The 18,634-nt window shown below is 42.4% G+C and overlaps 1 protein-coding gene across 2 annotated transcripts in view; it reads left to right on the top strand.

Annotated features, from left to right (window-relative positions):
* Positions 1-18,634, top strand: part of BAG4 (BAG cochaperone 4) — a 31,332-nt gene that overhangs the window by 8,210 nt on the left and 4,488 nt on the right. For both annotated transcript variants that reach the window (XM_044282988.1, XM_044282987.1), the window contains exons 2-3: positions 9,662-9,754; positions 14,412-14,663. In XM_044282988.1, coding sequence (XP_044138923.1) covers positions 9,662-9,754; positions 14,412-14,663 — 345 coding nt within the window. The remainder of the gene's footprint in view (positions 1-9,661; positions 9,755-14,411; positions 14,664-18,634) is intronic.

The following is an 18,634-nucleotide window of genomic DNA, read 5'->3' on the forward strand; positions in this document are numbered from 1 at the left end:
GAACTTTTAATAGAAAAAAAGGACAGGGAGCGCAGACATACAAAAAATAACCTAAAATATTCAGACATATACATACAGTGCAAAATAACAGTTTGGAAATGAAAAGGGATAAAATCAGAACTTAATACGTTATACAACAGTTGCCTGGGGAAGCCAGAGTCTGTAGAATCCCCCCACCCCCAGACATTCATCCAAGCAGCTTCATATTACCCCCATCCACTCCGTCCTAACGTCCCGCACACTTTTTGAGTACCAAACGTGCCGGCGTTATCTAACTGCTCCCTGTTACTGAGCCGGGATCGATTAGATTTTGATGACATGGAAGCACGTGGACCAATTATGGATCAGGCCACATATTTATCTGATGTATATCGCAAGCCAGGGGTTCCATGTGTGACCTCAGCTGGAGAGCATGCTAGCCTTTTCCTATTCCCTTCAATGGTTCTGGTCTGTGTAAGGCTTGTGTATGACCCTCGCGCGGTCTTCACGTTTTATGATGGCGTTCTCTGGTCTCTGTGAAGTGGCTCCATCTTACTGATTTTTATATCTACAATCTCCTGACCTGGCTTTTGGGAAGGGAACGTGGACAAGGTTATGACCCGAGGGAGGGGTGTCTACTCCTAAAAATAATTTTGCTATCTGGACGCCTCTATTACCACACTTTTCCTCGGCCAGCACAGCCTGCCAGATTAGGTAAATGCAAGTGTGAACCTGCCCTCATCACTAGTCTATAAGCTGACACTGTTGTAAAGACTCCATTTTCTGTGCCTAAAAAGCCACAGTATGACTATTCAGTATTGTGCTTGTGAAGAAAACTAATACCATTAGGCATAAAAATCCAGTCTTTGCAGCAGAGCCTTACTATAGAGAAGTGGATAAGGCTGCTGCCTGCTGTACAGAGGATTTGGGGTCCAAATCCCAGTATAGACCTGGAAGGTTCACTGCACTGAAGTGAATATTAATGAGGCGACCAGGCCCCCCTGCTCTGGTCTCCTGACTGCCGTACCACCAGTACTACCACTTTTCAGCGGGACTGTCCTGGTGCATAGCCCATCTGTGTCCGTGCCTGGTTACAGAGAAGACTACTACTGTCTAATGATAAGAGGAGAGTGCAGTGTAAGGCCTCATGCACACGACCGTTGTTGTGTTCCGTGTCCGTTGTTCCGTTTTCCGTGATTTTCTGCGGACCAATTGACTTTCAATGGGTCAGTTGAAAACTCTGATAATGCACCGTTTGTCATCTGCGTCCGTGATCCGTGTTTCCAGTCCGTCCAAAAAATAAGACCTGTCCTATTTTTTTCACGGACAACGGTTCGCAGACCCATTCAAGTCAATGGGTCCGTTAAAAAACACGGAGGCACACAAGATTGTCGTCCGCGTCCGTTTTTTTTCCTATCATTTGCAAGGCAAACTTGACTTAGATTTTTATTTCACTTTCCTTCATGTCTGGTGATCCTCCAAATATCAAGGAAGACACACGGAAACAAAAACGGATCACGGAACAACGGAACCCCGTTTTGCGGACCGTGAAAAAATACTGTCGTGTGCATGAGGCTTAAGACTGAGTGTCTTGTTTGATGTCGTGGTGTAATTGGTACCTACAGTAAGGCTGCAGCCCTAGTGGGCATACCATGGTCACTGTTGTGGCCTAGCCCAGTTTATGGATGCCACTGTGTGGATTTTTTTTCCAGGGCTAAGTTATAGAAGACAGTCATCACTTTTAGTGTATAATATATTAGTGCTGGTCCTCTCGTATTCCTCCTGGAATCATATTCCTTTTGCTGGACAATGTGCATATTCGTGCTGTATGGGAGCACTCTCCATAGCTCATGTAGACTGGTGTCATTGGCAAGTAGGCATCAGAGCTTGAATTTTCCATAACCCTACAGATTTAGGGCTCATGCACACGTCCATTTTTCACGGATCCGCTGTTCCGTATCTGATCTATTATTTTTTTTCCCTCTGATTTAAGTCCTCTTTCATTCCGTTATTGCACAAAACATATCCGTATGGTTTCCGTATTTGATCAGTTTTTTGCAGATCGTATACAGAAACAGTAACTTATTAATCCCCAAACACATGAGCAATATGGGCTGGGCATAGCATTTCTACAGTATGGATCCGCAACGGATGTGTTCCGTATTTTTTGCGCACCCATTGACTTGAGGACAATAATAGGACATGCACTACTTTTTTGCGGAACGGCCATGCGGACAAACAGAAACGGAATGCACATGGAGTAACTTCAGTATTTTCTACAGCCCCATTGAAATGAATGGTTCCGTATACGGTCCGCAAAAAAAACTGAACGGAAGCAGAAAGAAAATACGTTCGTGTGCGTGAGCCCACTCAAATGTAATTTCTTTCTGTGTTCGTTCCGCTTTTTTTGCGGACTGTATACAGAACCATTCATTTCAATGGGTACGCAAAAAACGGAAGTTACTCCGTGTGCATTCCGTTTCCGTATGTCCATATTTCCGTTCCGCAAAAAGTCCTATTATTGTCCGCATTACGGACATGGATAGTACTGTTCCATCCCGCAAAATACGGAATGCACACGTCTGTATTTTTTTGCGGAACACAAAATAATTACGGTCGTGTGAACAAGCCCTTACTGGTATTGCACTGATGTTCAGCCCATTCCAGTGAGTGGTAGTACCCGCCACACCAGTGTGTATGGCACTGTGCCCGGATAAACAGTGGAGGGCCTGCAGTGATCCAGTCTTTGCATGAGCTGAACTCAAAGATCTGAAACATTTTCTACAAACACACAAGACCCATTACTCCCAAATATTGTTCACAGATCTGTCTAAATCTGTGTTAGTGAGCACTTCTCCTTTGCCGAGATAATCCATCCCACCTCACAGGTGTGGCATATCAAGGTGCTGATTAGACGGCATGAATATTGCACAGGTGTGCCTTAGACTGCCCACAATAAAAGGCCACTCTGAAATGTGCAGTTTGATCACACAGCACAATGCCACAGATGTTGCAATGTTTGAGGGAGCGTGCAATTGGCATGCTGACTGCAGGAATGTCTACCAGAGCTGTTGCCCATGCAATGAATGCTCATTTCTCTACCATAAGCTGTGTCCAAAGGCGTTTCAGAGAATTTGGCAGTACATCCAACCGTCCTCACAACCGCAGACCATATGTAACCACACCAGCCCAGGACCTCCACATCCAGCATGTTCACCTCCATGATCGTCTGAGACCAGCCACCCAGACAGCTGCAGCAACAATCAGTTTGCATAACCAAAGAATTTCTGCACAAACTGTCAAAATCGGGGTCTGGACCTGACTGCAGTTCGTCGTCGTAACCGACTTGAGTGGGAAAATACTCACATTCAATGGCGTCTGGCATGTTGGAGAGGCGTTCTGTTCAGGGCAGATGGCAGACAGCGTGTGTGGCGTCATGTGGGTGAGCGGTTTGCTGATGTCAACGTTGTGGATCGAGTGGCCCATGGTGGCGGTGGGGTTATGATATGGGCAGGTGTATGTTATGAACAACGAACACAGGTGCATTTTATTGATGGCATTTTGAATACATTTTTAATTTTGTTTCCCCTTTGGCGCATTAGAAGGGTGCATGATGTAACTAGTTGTAGTATCTTTTTACTGGTGGATGTAGTTGTGAGTTATCCACTCCGTTCTGATCCTCAGATGTGTCATGTGACCAACACTCCTCCTGACACAGCGTCTTACGTGTAGACAGGAAGGCCGTTTATTTGTTCATTCCTTCTGGAGCCCTGATGTTGGCCTCATGGGAAGCAATGGAGAAAGTGACCTGTCTGCTCATGAGGAGAGTCAGTGTCGGTCACAGCTGAGTATCAGAAGGGAGGGGATAACTCGCAGATACATCCATCTGTAAGAAGATTATCTTCACTACAGTTTACATCGTGGACCTTTCTACTGGGACAGAGAATAACATTTCTATTGGAGTTCTTCTTTATCTGGTTAAAAATAAACATTAGTAAAAAGATCTGTTGGTTTCAGCAATCCTGGTTGTGTGGACTGGACACTCCCCTGCATCAGTGGTTTCATCTGCCCCCCCCCCCCCCTTCTGTTTCGTTCCTGTGGCCTGTATAATGGCCCCTCTCACAGCTCTTGTGTCAATGAGAAGGTGGTCTATTTTCATGCCCTCCTATACACTGATATACAGACCAGAGAACAGTCCTATTATATAAATGATATATATATATATACACACACACCGGAGACTGTGGCCTATACACTGATATACAGACCAGAGAGCAGCTCTATTATATAAATGATATATAAACAATGGAGACTGCGTCCTATACACTGATATACAGACCGGAGAGCAGCTCTATTATGTAAATGATATATATACACTGGAGACTGCGTCCTATACACTGATATACAGACCAGAGAGCAGCTCTATTATATAAATGATATATATACACCGGAGACTGCGTCCTATACACTGATATACAGACCAGAGAGCAGCTCTATTATATAAATGATATATATACACCGGAGACTGCGTCCTATACACTGATATACAGACCAGAGAGCAGCTCTATTATGTAAATGATATATATACACTGGAGACTGCGTCCTATACACTGTTATACAGACCAGAGAGCAGCTCTATTATGTAAATGATATATATACACTGGAGACTGCGTCCTATACACTGTTATACAGACCAGAGAGCAGCTCTATTATATAAATGATATATAAACAATGGAGACTGCGTCCTATACACTGATATACAGACTGGAGAGCAGCTCTATTATATAAATGATATATATACACCGGAGACTGCGTCCTATACACTGATATACAGACCAGAGAGCAGCTCTATTATATAAATGATATATATACACTGATATACAGACCAGAGAGCAGCTCTATTATATAAATGATATATATACACTGGAGACTGCTTCCTATACACTAATATACAGACCAGAGAACATTCCTATTATATAAATGCTATATACTGTATATACAGACTGGAGAACAGTCCTATTATATAAATGAGATATATACACAGGAGACTGCGTCCTATACACTGATATACAGACCAGAGAACATTCCTATTATATAAATGGTATATATACACTGGAGACTGCGTCCTATACACTGATATACAGACCAGAGAACATTCCTATTATATAAATGATATATATATACACTGGAGACGGTGTCCTATACACTGATATACAGACCAGAGAACATTCCTTTTATATAAATGGTATATATACACTGGAGACTGCGTCCTATACACTGATATACAGACCAGAGAACATTCCTATTATATAAATGATATATATATACACTGGAGACGGTGTCCTATACACTGATATACAGACCAGAGAACATTCCTTTTATATAAATGGTATATATACACCAGAGACTGCATCCTATACACTGATATACAGAGCGGAGAACATTCCTATTATATAAATGATATATATACACCGGAGACTGCGTCCTATACACTGATATACAGACCGGAGAACATTCCTATTATATAAATGGTATATATACACTGGAGACTGCGTCCTATACACTGATATACAGACCAGAGAGCAGCTCTATTATATAAATGATATATATACACCGGAGACTGCGTCCTATACACTGATATACAGACCAGAGAGCAGCTCTATTATATAAATGATATATATACACTGATATACAGACCAGAGAGCAGCTCTATTATATAAATGATATATATACACTGGAGACTGCTTCCTATACACTAATATACAGACCAGAGAACATTCCTATTATATAAATGATATATACTGTATATACAGACTGGAGAACAGTCCTATTATATAAATGAGATATATACACAGGAGACTGCGTCCTATACACTGATATACAGACCAGAGAACATTCCTATTATATAAATGGTATATATACACTGGAGACTGCGTCCTATACACTGATATACAGACCAGAGAACATTCCTATTATATAAATGATATATATATACACTGGAGACGGTGTCCTATACACTGATATACAGACCAGAGAACATTCCTTTTATATAAATGGTATATATACACCAGAGACTGCATCCTATACACTGATATACAGAGCGGAGAACATTCCTATTATATAAATGATATATATACACCAGAGACTTCGTCCTATACACTGATATACAGACCGGAGAACATTCCTATTATATAAATGGTATATATACACTGGAGACTGCGTCCTATACACTGATATACAGACCAGAGAGCAGCTCTATTATATAAATGATATATATACACCGGAGACTGCGTCCTATACACTGATATACAGACCAGAGAGCAGCTCTATTATATAAATGATATATATACACCGGAGACTGCGTCCTATACACTGATATACAGACCAGAGAGCAGCTCTATTATGTAAATGATATATATACACTGGAGACTGCGTCCTATACACTGTTATACAGACCAGAGAGCAGCTCTATTATATAAATGATATATAAACAATGGAGACTGCGTCCTATACACTGATATACAGACTGGAGAGCAGCTCTATTATATAAATGATATATAAACAATGGAGACTGCGTCCTATACACTGATATACAGACTGGAGAGCAGCTCTATTATATAAATGATATATATACACCGGAGACTGCGTCCTATACACTGATATACAGACCAGAGAGCAGCTCTATTATATAAATGATATATATACACTGATATACAGACCAGAGAGCAGCTCTATTATATAAATGATATATATACACTGATATACAGACCAGAGAGCAGCTCTATTATATAAATGATATATATACACTGGAGACTGCTTCCTATACACTAATATACAGACCAGAGAACATTCCTATTATATAAATGATATATACTGTATATACAGACTGGAGAACAGTCCTATTATATAAATGAGATATATACACAGGAGACTGCGTCCTATACACTGATATACAGACCAGAGAACATTCCTATTATATAAATGGTATATATACACTGGAGACTGCGTCCTATACACTGATATACAGACCAGAGAACATTCCTATTATATAAATGATATATATATACACTGGAGACGGTGTCCTATACACTGATATACAGACCAGAGAACATTCCTTTTATATAAATGGTATATATACACCAGAGACTGCATCCTATACACTGATATACAGAGCGGAGAACATTCCTATTATATAAATGATATATATACACCGGAGACTGCGTCCTATACACTGATATACAGACCGGAGAACATTCCTATTATATAAATGGTATATATACACTGGAGACTGCGTCCTATACACTGATATACAGACCAGAGAGCAGCTCTATTATATAAATGATATATAAACAATGGAGACTGCGTCCTATACACTGATATACAGACCGGAGAGCAGCTCTATTATGTAAATGATATATATACACTGGAGACTGCGTCCTATACACTGATATACAGACCAGAGAGCAGCTCTATTATATAAATGATATATATACACCGGAGACTGCGTCCTATACACTGATATACAGACCAGAGAGCAGCTCTATTATATAAATGATATATATACACCGGAGACTGCGTCCTATACACTGATATACAGACCAGAGAGCAGCTCTATTATGTAAATGATATATATACACTGGAGACTGCGTCCTATACACTGTTATACAGACCAGAGAGCAGCTCTATTATATAAATGATATATAAACAATGGAGACTGCGTCCTATACACTGATATACAGACTGGAGAGCAGCTCTATTATATAAATGATATATATACACCGGAGACTGCGTCCTATACACTGATATACAGACCAGAGAGCAGCTCTATTATGTAAATGATATATATACACTGGAGACTGCGTCCTATACACTGTTATACAGACCAGAGAGCAGCTCTATTATATAAATGATATATAAACAATGGAGACTGCGTCCTATACACTGATATACAGACCAGAGAGCAGCTCTATTATATAAATGATATATAAACAATGGAGACTGCGTCCTATACACTGATATACAGACTGGAGAGCAGCTCTATTATATAAATGATATATATACACCGGAGACTGCGTCCTATACACTGATATACAGACCAGAGAGCAGCTCTATTATATAAATGATATATATACACTGATATACAGACCAGAGAGCAGCTCTATTATATAAATGATATATATACACTGGAGACTGCTTCCTATACACTAATATACAGACCAGAGAACATTCCTATTATATAAATGATATATACTGTATATACAGACTGGAGAACAGTCCTATTATATAAATGAGATATATACACAGGAGACTGCGTCCTATACACTGATATACAGACCAGAGAACATTCCTATTATATAAATGGTATATATACACTGGAGACTGCGTCCTATACACTGATATACAGACCAGAGAACATTCCTATTATATAAATGATATATATATACACCGGAGACTGCGTCCTATACACTGATATACAGACCAGAGAACATTCCTTTTATATAAATGGTATATATACACCAGAGACTGCATCCTATACACTGATATACAGAGCGGAGAACATTCCTATTATATAAATGATATATATACACCGGAGACTGCGTCCTATACACTGATATACAGACCGGAGAACATTCCTATTATATAAATGGTATATATACACTGGAGACTGCGTCCTATACACTGATATACAGACCGGAGAACAATCTACGTGTACGCCGGTGTACAGACAGGTTGTGTCGCATTGTTCATTCATTCCATAGTACAGAAGATCACAGTCATACATCATTTATTTTGGAAGACGTCTTGAGTATCTCAGTAATCCCTGTTATGATGACACAGGCGCTCCTTGTGCATTTGTCCTGGCTTGCTCACACGTCTTTATCACGTGGGCTGATCGTCACGCCATGACTCATTGTGTAATACCTGTGGTAAGTCAGAGGACACTTCCTTCGTGCACTTCGGAGGTAAGGCTGTGTGCTCTCTTGTCCTGAATATTACATATCCAGTCTTGTATTGGTATTTTTCTGCTGGTCCTGGAGGGATATATTGGGCTGTCTACATTGTAAATGTAATTGTATGGTAGCACTGATGGTAGCCTCAGGCGACTTTCACACTGGCGTTTTGGCTTTCCGTTTCTGAGATCCGTTCAGGGCTCCCACAAGCGGTCTTTCTGTCACAAAAGGTTACCTGTTTTTCTAACTGTGTGACTGGTACTTTTTTTACGTTCACTTTGTGCCGATAATCTAATAAACCTATTTTCTAAATTACTAAAAGGTCATAAACTGTAATTTTAAGCTGCCTTCTTATCAGTAAGATGAGAACTGAGCTATAATAAGTATAATGTCAGAGAGCAGAGATAAGGAGCCGGTCAGCTTCCTGCCTGACTGAACAGACTGAAAATTCAGATCCTGCTACTAAAAGGCCTCCATATTTTTAATAAAGACCGATTTAAAAAAAAAAATGCTTTTTACCTGAAAAGGAGTACAATACAATAATAAAAAAAACTGCCCCCATAAGTGTACATGGCCTTTAAAGGGGTTGTCCAGGACTTCTCTATTAATATCAGGTAGACCATCTACTGCAAGCAATCTTTCAATGGTCTTATAACAAAGAAGTATCTGGTGTCAGTTTTATTTCACATTAGTTTGACTTATCGTGAAAATGTATCTCTGCTTTGTCCTAGAATTCTCCATATCCTGGGTACGATCCTAGTGGGTGGTCCTGTGCTGGTCAACCCCGTCCTCCCTATACTCCTGCTTATACAGTTGGCGGTCAGGTAAGTAAATGGGTCACCTATCCTCATCTATTATACATGTGAGAATGTAACGCTTAAGAGAAAACGCCATCTTTCTGCAGACCTCCGCTCTCTGTAAATCTCCTCCTCGGTCCACGATGAAATCCATCTAGTGTAAAACAGTAAAAGTCAGGGGGGTGCAGCTGCAGTTCCTGTGTGTGAGGCTGCATGCTGGGAGAGGGAGAACTGGGGAGGCACTAACATCACCCCTTAAAGGGGTTGTCCGAGTTATGAAAAAAAAAATATATAGCACTGTAAATCTGATGGGCAGCAATATATATCTAAGCTAAGCATGTTTTAGGCAAAAGCAAATCTATATTTCCTCATTTCCCTGGTTCTCTTCTGGCCCTTTGTTTACCTGCCATAACAACAATCTCTGAGGTTTTCCTTATGAATATTTGTGCCCCTCCCCCCCTGCTCTGCAAAGAGAGCGAATACAAGTGCTGCCCCGAGCAACATGTCTGACTGCTGGGATACTCAGCAGCATGTTGTATGTGTAGGACTACAAGTCCCAGCTGTATAATGACACTGCTAAGGGAGTGGATACAAGAGCTGCCCCGAGCGACATGTCTGACTGCTGGGATACTCAGCAGCATGTTGTATGTGTAGGACTACAAGTCCCAGCTGTATAATGACACTGCTAAGGGAGTGGATACAAGAGCTGCCCTGAGTGACATGTCTGCCTGCTGGGATACTCAGCAGCATGTTGTATGTGTAGGACTACAAGTCCCAGCTGTATAATGACACTGCTAAGGGAGTGGATGCAAGAGCTGCCCTGAGTGACATGTCTGCCTGCTGGGATACTCAGCAGCATGTTGTATGTGTAGGACTACAAGTCCCAGCTGTATAATGACTAGGGCTGCAACGATTAATCGATGTAATCGATTATATTCGATAACTGGATTCGTTGTCGACGAATCCAGTTATCGAATAATCGCCGATTCGTTGCTATGCGGGCGGGCGCTGCATCTTTATTTTACCTTTTTACAATGACGCTCCCGCTCCTGTAACAGCCAGGCAGAGCGGACGGCGGCGTAACGTCACTCAATCACGTGACGCGCCTGCTCCGCCTCCTTCATTCATGAAGTGGGCGGAGCAGGCGCGTCACGTGATTGAGTGACGTTACGCCGCCGTCCGCTCTGCCTGGCTGTTACAGGAGCGGGAGCGTCATTGTAAAAAGGTAAAATAAAGATGCAAGCGCCGGGGCTGTTAGGGGGAAGGGGGGTCTGTGTATAGCACTGCTATGGGGAGGGGGGAGGATCTGTCTATAGCACTGCTATGGGGAGGAGGGGGGGTCTGTGTATGGCACTGCTATGGGGAGGGGGGTCTGTGCACTGTTATGAGGAAAGGGATCTGTATCTGTGCACTGTTATGCCCATAACAGTGCACATATCCCCCTCTCCATAACTACGCCGTCCACAGATCCCCCATAATAGTGTCGTCCACAGATCCCCCATAATAGTGTCGTCCACAGATCCCCCATAAACGCCGTCCACAGATCCCCCATAAACGCCGTCCACAGATCCCCCATAAACGCCGTCCACAGATCCCCCATAAACGCCGTCCACAGATCCCCCATAAACGCCGTCCACAGATCCCCCATAAACGCCGTCCACAGATCCCCCATAAACGCCGTCCACAGATCCCCCATAAACGCCGTCCACAGATCCCCCATAAACGCCGTCCACAGATCCCCCATAAACGCCGTCCACAGATCCCCCATAAGTGTCGTCCACAGATCCCCCCATAAGTGTCGTCCACAGATCCCCCCATAAGTGTCGTCCACAGATCCCCCCCATAAGTGTCGTCCACAGATCCCCCCCATAAGTGTCGTCCACAGATCCCCCCATAAGTGTCGTCCACAGATCCCCCCATAAGTGTCGTCCACAGATCCCCCCATAAGTGTCGTCCACAGATCCCCCCATAAGTGTCGTCCACAGATCCCCCCATAAGTGTCGTCCACAGATCCCCCCATAAGTGTCGTCCACAGATCCCCCCATAAGTGTCGTCCACAGATCCCCCCATAAGTGTCGTCCACAGATCCCCCCATAAGTGTCGTCCACAGATCCCCCATAAGTGTCGTCCACAGATCCCCCATAAGTGTCGTCCACAGATCCCCCATAAGTGTCGTCCACAATTTGTTTTAATATGGCCTTTGAACATAATTTTTCAAGTAAGATCATATAAACCTCTGTTTTGTAATTTTGTCGTTTTTCCCGATTAATCGATTAATCGTAGAAATTAATCGGCAACTAATCGATTATTCAAATAATCGTTAGCTGCAGCCCTAATAATGACACTATTTCTTACTAATCAAATAAAGCTGGTTAACGTTCGTGAATCTGTCTAGTATCACAGCCTGGTGAACGTATCAAAAGAACAAAACACAACTTTATTGTAAAATAATAAAGTACAATAAAGTTTTGTTTTGTTCTTTTAATACGTTCATCAGGCTGTGATACTGTACAATGACACTGCTGAAACACACATGATCTTCTCCCTACATGTTCTTGTGCAATGCTCTGCAGAACTCCTCTAACAGTTACTGTGCCCAGCATTTGTCTCCGCACTGCCTGCAGCTTCTCAGTAAGGGCTTTTTCACACGAACGTAAGGGCTCCGTGCCCGTGCTGTGGACCGCAAATAGCAGTCCACAATGCAGCCGCATACGGATCGCAGACCCATTCACTTGAATAGAGTCCACGATCCGTCCGTTCCGCAAAAATATAGAACAAGTTCTATCTTTTTGTGGAACGAAAGCACGGAACAGAACACCACAGAAGCACTTCGTAGTGCTTCCGTGGTGTTCCGTTCCGCACCGCATCTCCGGATTTGCGGACCCATTCAAGTTAATGCGGAATGCACATGGCTGGTGACCCGTGTATTGTGGAACCGCCGTATGCGGCCCGCAGCACGGGCACGGAGCCCTTATGTTCGTGTGCAAGAGCCCTAAAGCGTTCAGCCCGGAGTCTGTGCTGCTGAAGGGGTTAAAGTTTTTCCTGAAGAATCCTGGTAGAGAGCAGACAGCAGCAGCTGGGCCAGTGCAGGGGGGCGTGGCCAGCACAGTGACATCTGGTGTACAGACACATATCTGCTCTCTCAGGCTTGTGCACGAAACCTCATCAGAGCAGGGAGAGAAGCTGACATCACACGTCATGTGACCCTCTGTGAAATCTGAGAAAGGAGCAACTATAGATGCAGTAAGTGCATGGTAAAGCCTTTACATTTGATTAGTTGATTAGAAACATACAAAACAAAAAAATAACTTGGACAACCCCTATAACAAGTCTTCTCAGTAGGAGTACAAAGGGTAAATCTTCACTTTCAGAAAACATCACATGACCGATCCATTTTGTGGTCCACAAATTGTGGATCGGGAAAACGACAAATGCGGTTTATGTGTTGTCCACATTTTATTTGCGCACCTATTGCCATCAGTGGATTCATGGTGCATATTTTGCAGACTAAGGCCTCATGCACACGACCGTTGTGGTGTTCCGTTCCGCAAAATGGGGTTCCGTTGTTCCGTGATCCGTTTCCGTGTGTCTTCCTTTATTTTTGGAGGACCACCAGACATAAAGGAAAGTAATAAAAAGTCGAAGACAGGTTTGCCATGCAAATCATAGAAAAAAAACGGACACAGATGCAGGGACACGGATGACAATCTTGTGTGCCTCCGCGTTTTTGTTGCGGTCCCATTGACTTGAATGTGTCCGCGAACTGTTTTCCGCGAAAATAATAAAACGGGTTATATTTTTTTGACGGACTGGAATCACGGACACAGATGGCAAACGGTGCATTAGCTGAGTTTTCAACTGACCCATTGAAAGTCAATGGGTCCGCAGAAAATCATGAAAAACGGAACAACGGACACGGAATAAAACAATGGTCGTGTGCATGAGCCTTGTTCTATTTTATTTTTTTTTTTTTTTTACAGAATGCATGCGGAAAGCACGGACACGGTTGCTTGCATGGGTCATAACTTGCGCCTCGGCTGCACAGATGCAGACAGCTCACAGATTACATTTTTTACGGCTCCATAGACATAAATGGGTCCTGTGAGCCGCAAAAAATTAGTGTTTGATTCGGACTGAAAATACGGTTGTGTGAGTGCACCCTTAGGGATTGTTCACATGACCACAATTTTGCGTAACGGGTGCGGACCCATTAATTTCAATGGGGCCGCAAAAGATGTGGACGGCGCACCGTGGGCTGTCTGCATCCGTTGTTCCGTTTCGCAGCCCTGCAAAAAATATAGAGCATGTCCTATTCTTGCGGACAAGAAATAGGCATTTCTAAAACGGGCCTGCCTGCTCCGTTCTGCAAATTGCTGAATTCATACAGGCGGCATCCGTGTTTTGCAGATCTGCAATTTGCCCGGTCGTGTGAAGTGCGCCCTTAGACGAAGCAATTCTGTCTGCACTACATCTAATATCTATAGCGGCTTAAGGAGGGATTGATGGATGATATATGCCGTGAAAGTCACGCCCATGAGGTACTGTTGTAAGGTGCCTTGCTTTCATTCATCTATTTAATCCACATGACAGTCCACCTTTCCGGTGTTTGTCACTAGCCTGTATGAAACTCCTATAAGTGGTCTTATCTGTAAGGCTAATGTCTTATTATTTTCTTTCCTCACAGGGGATGGAGCATTATGCCAATGGTTCATATGGACCACCTTATAACCAGTCTGCAATGAACCCACCTTACCCTGGTCTCCATCCAGCAAATCCTTACTACCCACCCCCCTCACAGCCTCACTATCCCGTCGATCCCTACAAGTCGGCCATGCAGCAAGGGGCTCCTCAAGCTCCTTCTCATTGGGGATACCCCCAGCAAGGTTGTCCCAGCATTCCTCAGCAGCATCCCCCGTATCCTCAGTACCCTCCTCCGGTGAGTATTGGCTGTGTGAATGCTTTCTGAGGTTTATTCCTTTTCATACTCCTTTAGGCTGGGTTCACATCACGTTTTATGCTTCCGTTTAAAGTGTACGTTAGAAGAAGAAGAAGAAAAAAATATAAAAATTCACTACACCACGTTCTTGTATCCCGAAGACTGCGTTAAAAAAATGTATACTTTTTTTAACAATAGAACTCTATGGTGAACGGATGACACTGTATAGCATCAGTCTGAGGCATCCGTTTAACGTATGCGTTTTTTGTACACGTTAAACGGATGGGAAAAATGTGATGTTTAGTGACACTATAATTAACCTCAAGGTGGCCGGCCTCCTTTCCCATCTAAATGTAGGAATGGCACTTGTATTAGAGAGGGGTTGTCCCAGAAAGGTAACTTATCGCCCATCCACAGTATAGGTGATGGGGCAGATTTACTAATAAACTCAGTCTTAAACGGGTCTTCCCACTTATCATGTAGAGGAAGTTAATACAAGGCACTTACTAATGTATTGTGATTAGTCCATATTGCTTCCTTTGCTGGCTGGATTCATTTTTTCATCCCATTATACACTGCTCCTTTCCATGGTTATGACCACCTTGCCAGTCCATCAGTGTTGGTCGTGCTTGCACAATATAGGAAAAAGCACTAGCCTATGTGTGCTAGCATGGTCCCGACCACCAGAGAGGCTGATGTTTTTTCCAAGCACGACCACCACTAATGGAATGCAGAGTGGTCTGTAACCATGGAAACGAGCTGTGTATAATGTGATGGAAAAATGAATCCAGCCAGCAAAGGAGGCAATATGGAAAATCGCAATACATTAGTAAGTGCCTTGTAGTAACTTTTTCTACATGATAAATGCATTTTGCTGAAGTGAGAGGACCCCTTTAACCCTTAGGCCCCTTTCACACGGGCGTTGCGGGAAAATGTGCGGGTGCGTTGCGGGAACACCCGCGACTTGTCATGCGTTTTGCACTCGCGTGAGAAAAATTGCGCGTGTTTTGTACCCAAACCTGAACTTCTTCATAGAAGTTCAGGCTTAGGATCGATGTTCTGTAGATTGTATTATTTTCCCTTATAACATGGTTATAAGGGAAAATAATAGCATTCTGAATACAGAATGCATAGTAAAATTGCGCTGGAAGGGTTAAAAAAAAAAAAAAAAAAAAAATTTTTTAACTCACCTTAATCCACTTGCTCGCGTAGCCGGCATCTCCTTCTGGCTCCTTTGCTGAACAGGACCTGGGGTGAGCATTAAATACATGAACAGGACCTGTGATGACGTCACTCCGGTCATCACATGATCTTTTACCATGGTGATGGATCATGTGATGACTGTTACGTCACCAAAGGTCCTTGTTACTGCACAAAGCTCAGATGAAGACAGAAGGAGATGCCGGGCTACGCGAGCAAGTGCACTAAGGTGAGTTAAATATTTTATATAACTCTTCCAGTGCAATTTTACTATGCATTCTGTATTCAGAATGCTATTATTTCCCCTTATAACCATGTTATAAGGGAAAATAATAATGATCGGGTCTCCATCCCGATCGTCTCCTAGCAACAGTGCGTGAAAATCGCACCGCATCCGCACTTGCTTGCGGATGCTTGCGATTTTCACGCAACCCCATTCACTTCTATGGGGCCTGCGTTGCGTGGATTATCGCACCGCAACGCACAAAGAGGAGCATGCTGCGATTTTCACGCAACGCATAAGTGATGCGTGAAAATCACCGCTCATGTGAACAGCCCCATAGAAATGAATGGGTCGGTATTCAGTGTGGGTGCAATGCGTTCAACTCGCGCATCGCATCCGTGCGGAATACTCTCCCGTGTGAAAGGGGCCTTAGGATAACGGAGATTTTTTTTCATTTTTCTTCCTTGAACCTTTAACTTTTTTTTATTTTCCCATTCATATAGCTGTAGGAGGGCTTATTTATTTGCGGGACAAATTGTACTTTCTAATGTCACCATTTAATATGGCATACGATGTAGTGGGGAAAAAAATTCCAAATGGGCTGGAATAGGAAAAAAATAAAAAAACACAATTCCTTCACCTTTTTACGGGTTTTGTTCCCACGGCGTTCCCTTTGCGGCAAAACTGACCTGCCCCCTTCTTTCTCTGGGTCAGTACGATTACAATGATACCACATATGTATAGGGTTTTTATGTCTAAATAGTGTAAAAATAAATGTAAACTTTGAAGAAAAAAAAAAAAGTTAAATCACCATATTCTGTCCCCCATAACTTTTTACAGTTATATCTAACGAGCTGTTAGATATAACTGTAAAAAGTTATCGGGGACAGAATATGGTGATTTAACTTTTTTTTTTTTTTTAAAGTTTACATTTATTTTTACACTATTTAGACATAAAAACCCTATACATATGTGGTATCATTGTAATCGTACTGACCCAGAGAAAGAAGGGGGCAGGTCAGTTTTGCCGCAAAGGGAACGCCGTGGGAACAAAACCCGTAAAAAGGTGAAGGAATTGTGTTTTTGTTTTTTTTTTTCCTATTCCAGCCCATTTGGAAAAAAATATTTGGGGGCTCATTTTTTGCGGGACAATCTTTTAGTTTTTATTAATACCATTTTGTAGTGTGTGACTTTTTGATCACATTTTATTACATTTTTTGGGGTAAGAGAAGCTATGAAAAAATGGCAAATTGGCCATTTTGACAGGTTTTTTTCGTTACACCATTCACCGTATTGGAAAAATATTTTTATATTTTAATAGTATGGACGTTTTCAGATGCAGCGATTCCCATGATGTTTATAGTTTGTTATTTATGTATTTTATGGAAAGGGTGGTGATTTTAAACTTTAATTTTTTTATATATATTTTTTTTCTTTTCTTTTTTACTTATGATGTTGAAGCTTGTATTTGAGCCTACAAAATCCTTTTTTTTTTTTTTTTTTTTTTTTTTTTTTTTTAAATTATTCTGAACCCTCATGGGTCTTTTAGACCCATGATTTGTACAGAATTGCTAATTTCTTATGTTGGCCTGCTTGACAAAATAAGAATTTCAGCTTCAATACCCTGGGTCTCTTCAAAGGGACCCAGCGTATTGATTTAAATTACCGGCATCCTCATTGGCCGGAAAGGATGACGGTAAGAAGCTCAGAAGTGGGAGCTTCTGGGTTTTTCACCCTTTTTAGATGCCATAATCACACTGATTAAGGTATCTAAAGGCTTTAATGACCTCGATCGCCATTATTGTCTCTTGCAGTCATTAGCCGCGTGTCTCTACTGTTTGACACCAATGCCTTTTCAATAGTAAAGATGTCCCAGAGTGTATTATTGGTGGGGTTCTGACCACTGGGACCTCCACCATCATGAGATCAGAGGGTCTGTGGTTGAGCATTTGCTCTCTGGGGCTGATGTGGGTGTCATGGGGGTCTTTACAGTATGCCAGTGCTATCTAATCATTAACTGGATAGAAGGTTTGTCCCAATGACACTGGACAGTCCAGCGTGACCATGTGATTAGCTGTATAAACTGCATCTACGCTCTCTATATTTAGGGGAGTTCATTTTATCACAGAGGTGAGAACCTTCTCTCACCAAGATGATACGGGTGAACATTACTGTGGAGCAACTCGTTTTATAACCGGAGAATGATAACTTCTCCCTCTAATTGTTTTCCTGCCTGAGAGGTGATCAGCATGGGCCCTCTTTAATCCGTGGCTGTGCTTCCCTCCAGTCTGGGAGAGAGATGAATATTTAGCTGTCGTGATTAACAACCGTATGATCTATGGTGGAGACTGCAAGCATAGTAAGTGTTTTGCAATTGTAAGGGTGGGTAAGACCACCTCAAATACCACCATGTATGCTTTACAGGGCATCTGTCAGCAGGTTTGTACCTATGACACTGGCTGACCTGTTACAAGTGCACTTGGCAGCTGAAGGCATCTGTGTTGGCCCCATGTTCATATGTGCCTGCATTGCTGAGAAAAATGATGTT

The sequence above is a fragment of the Bufo gargarizans genome, chromosome 2 (assembly GCF_014858855.1).
Source record: "Bufo gargarizans isolate SCDJY-AF-19 chromosome 2, ASM1485885v1, whole genome shotgun sequence".
NCBI classification, from domain to species: Eukaryota; Metazoa; Chordata; class Amphibia; order Anura; family Bufonidae; genus Bufo; species Bufo gargarizans.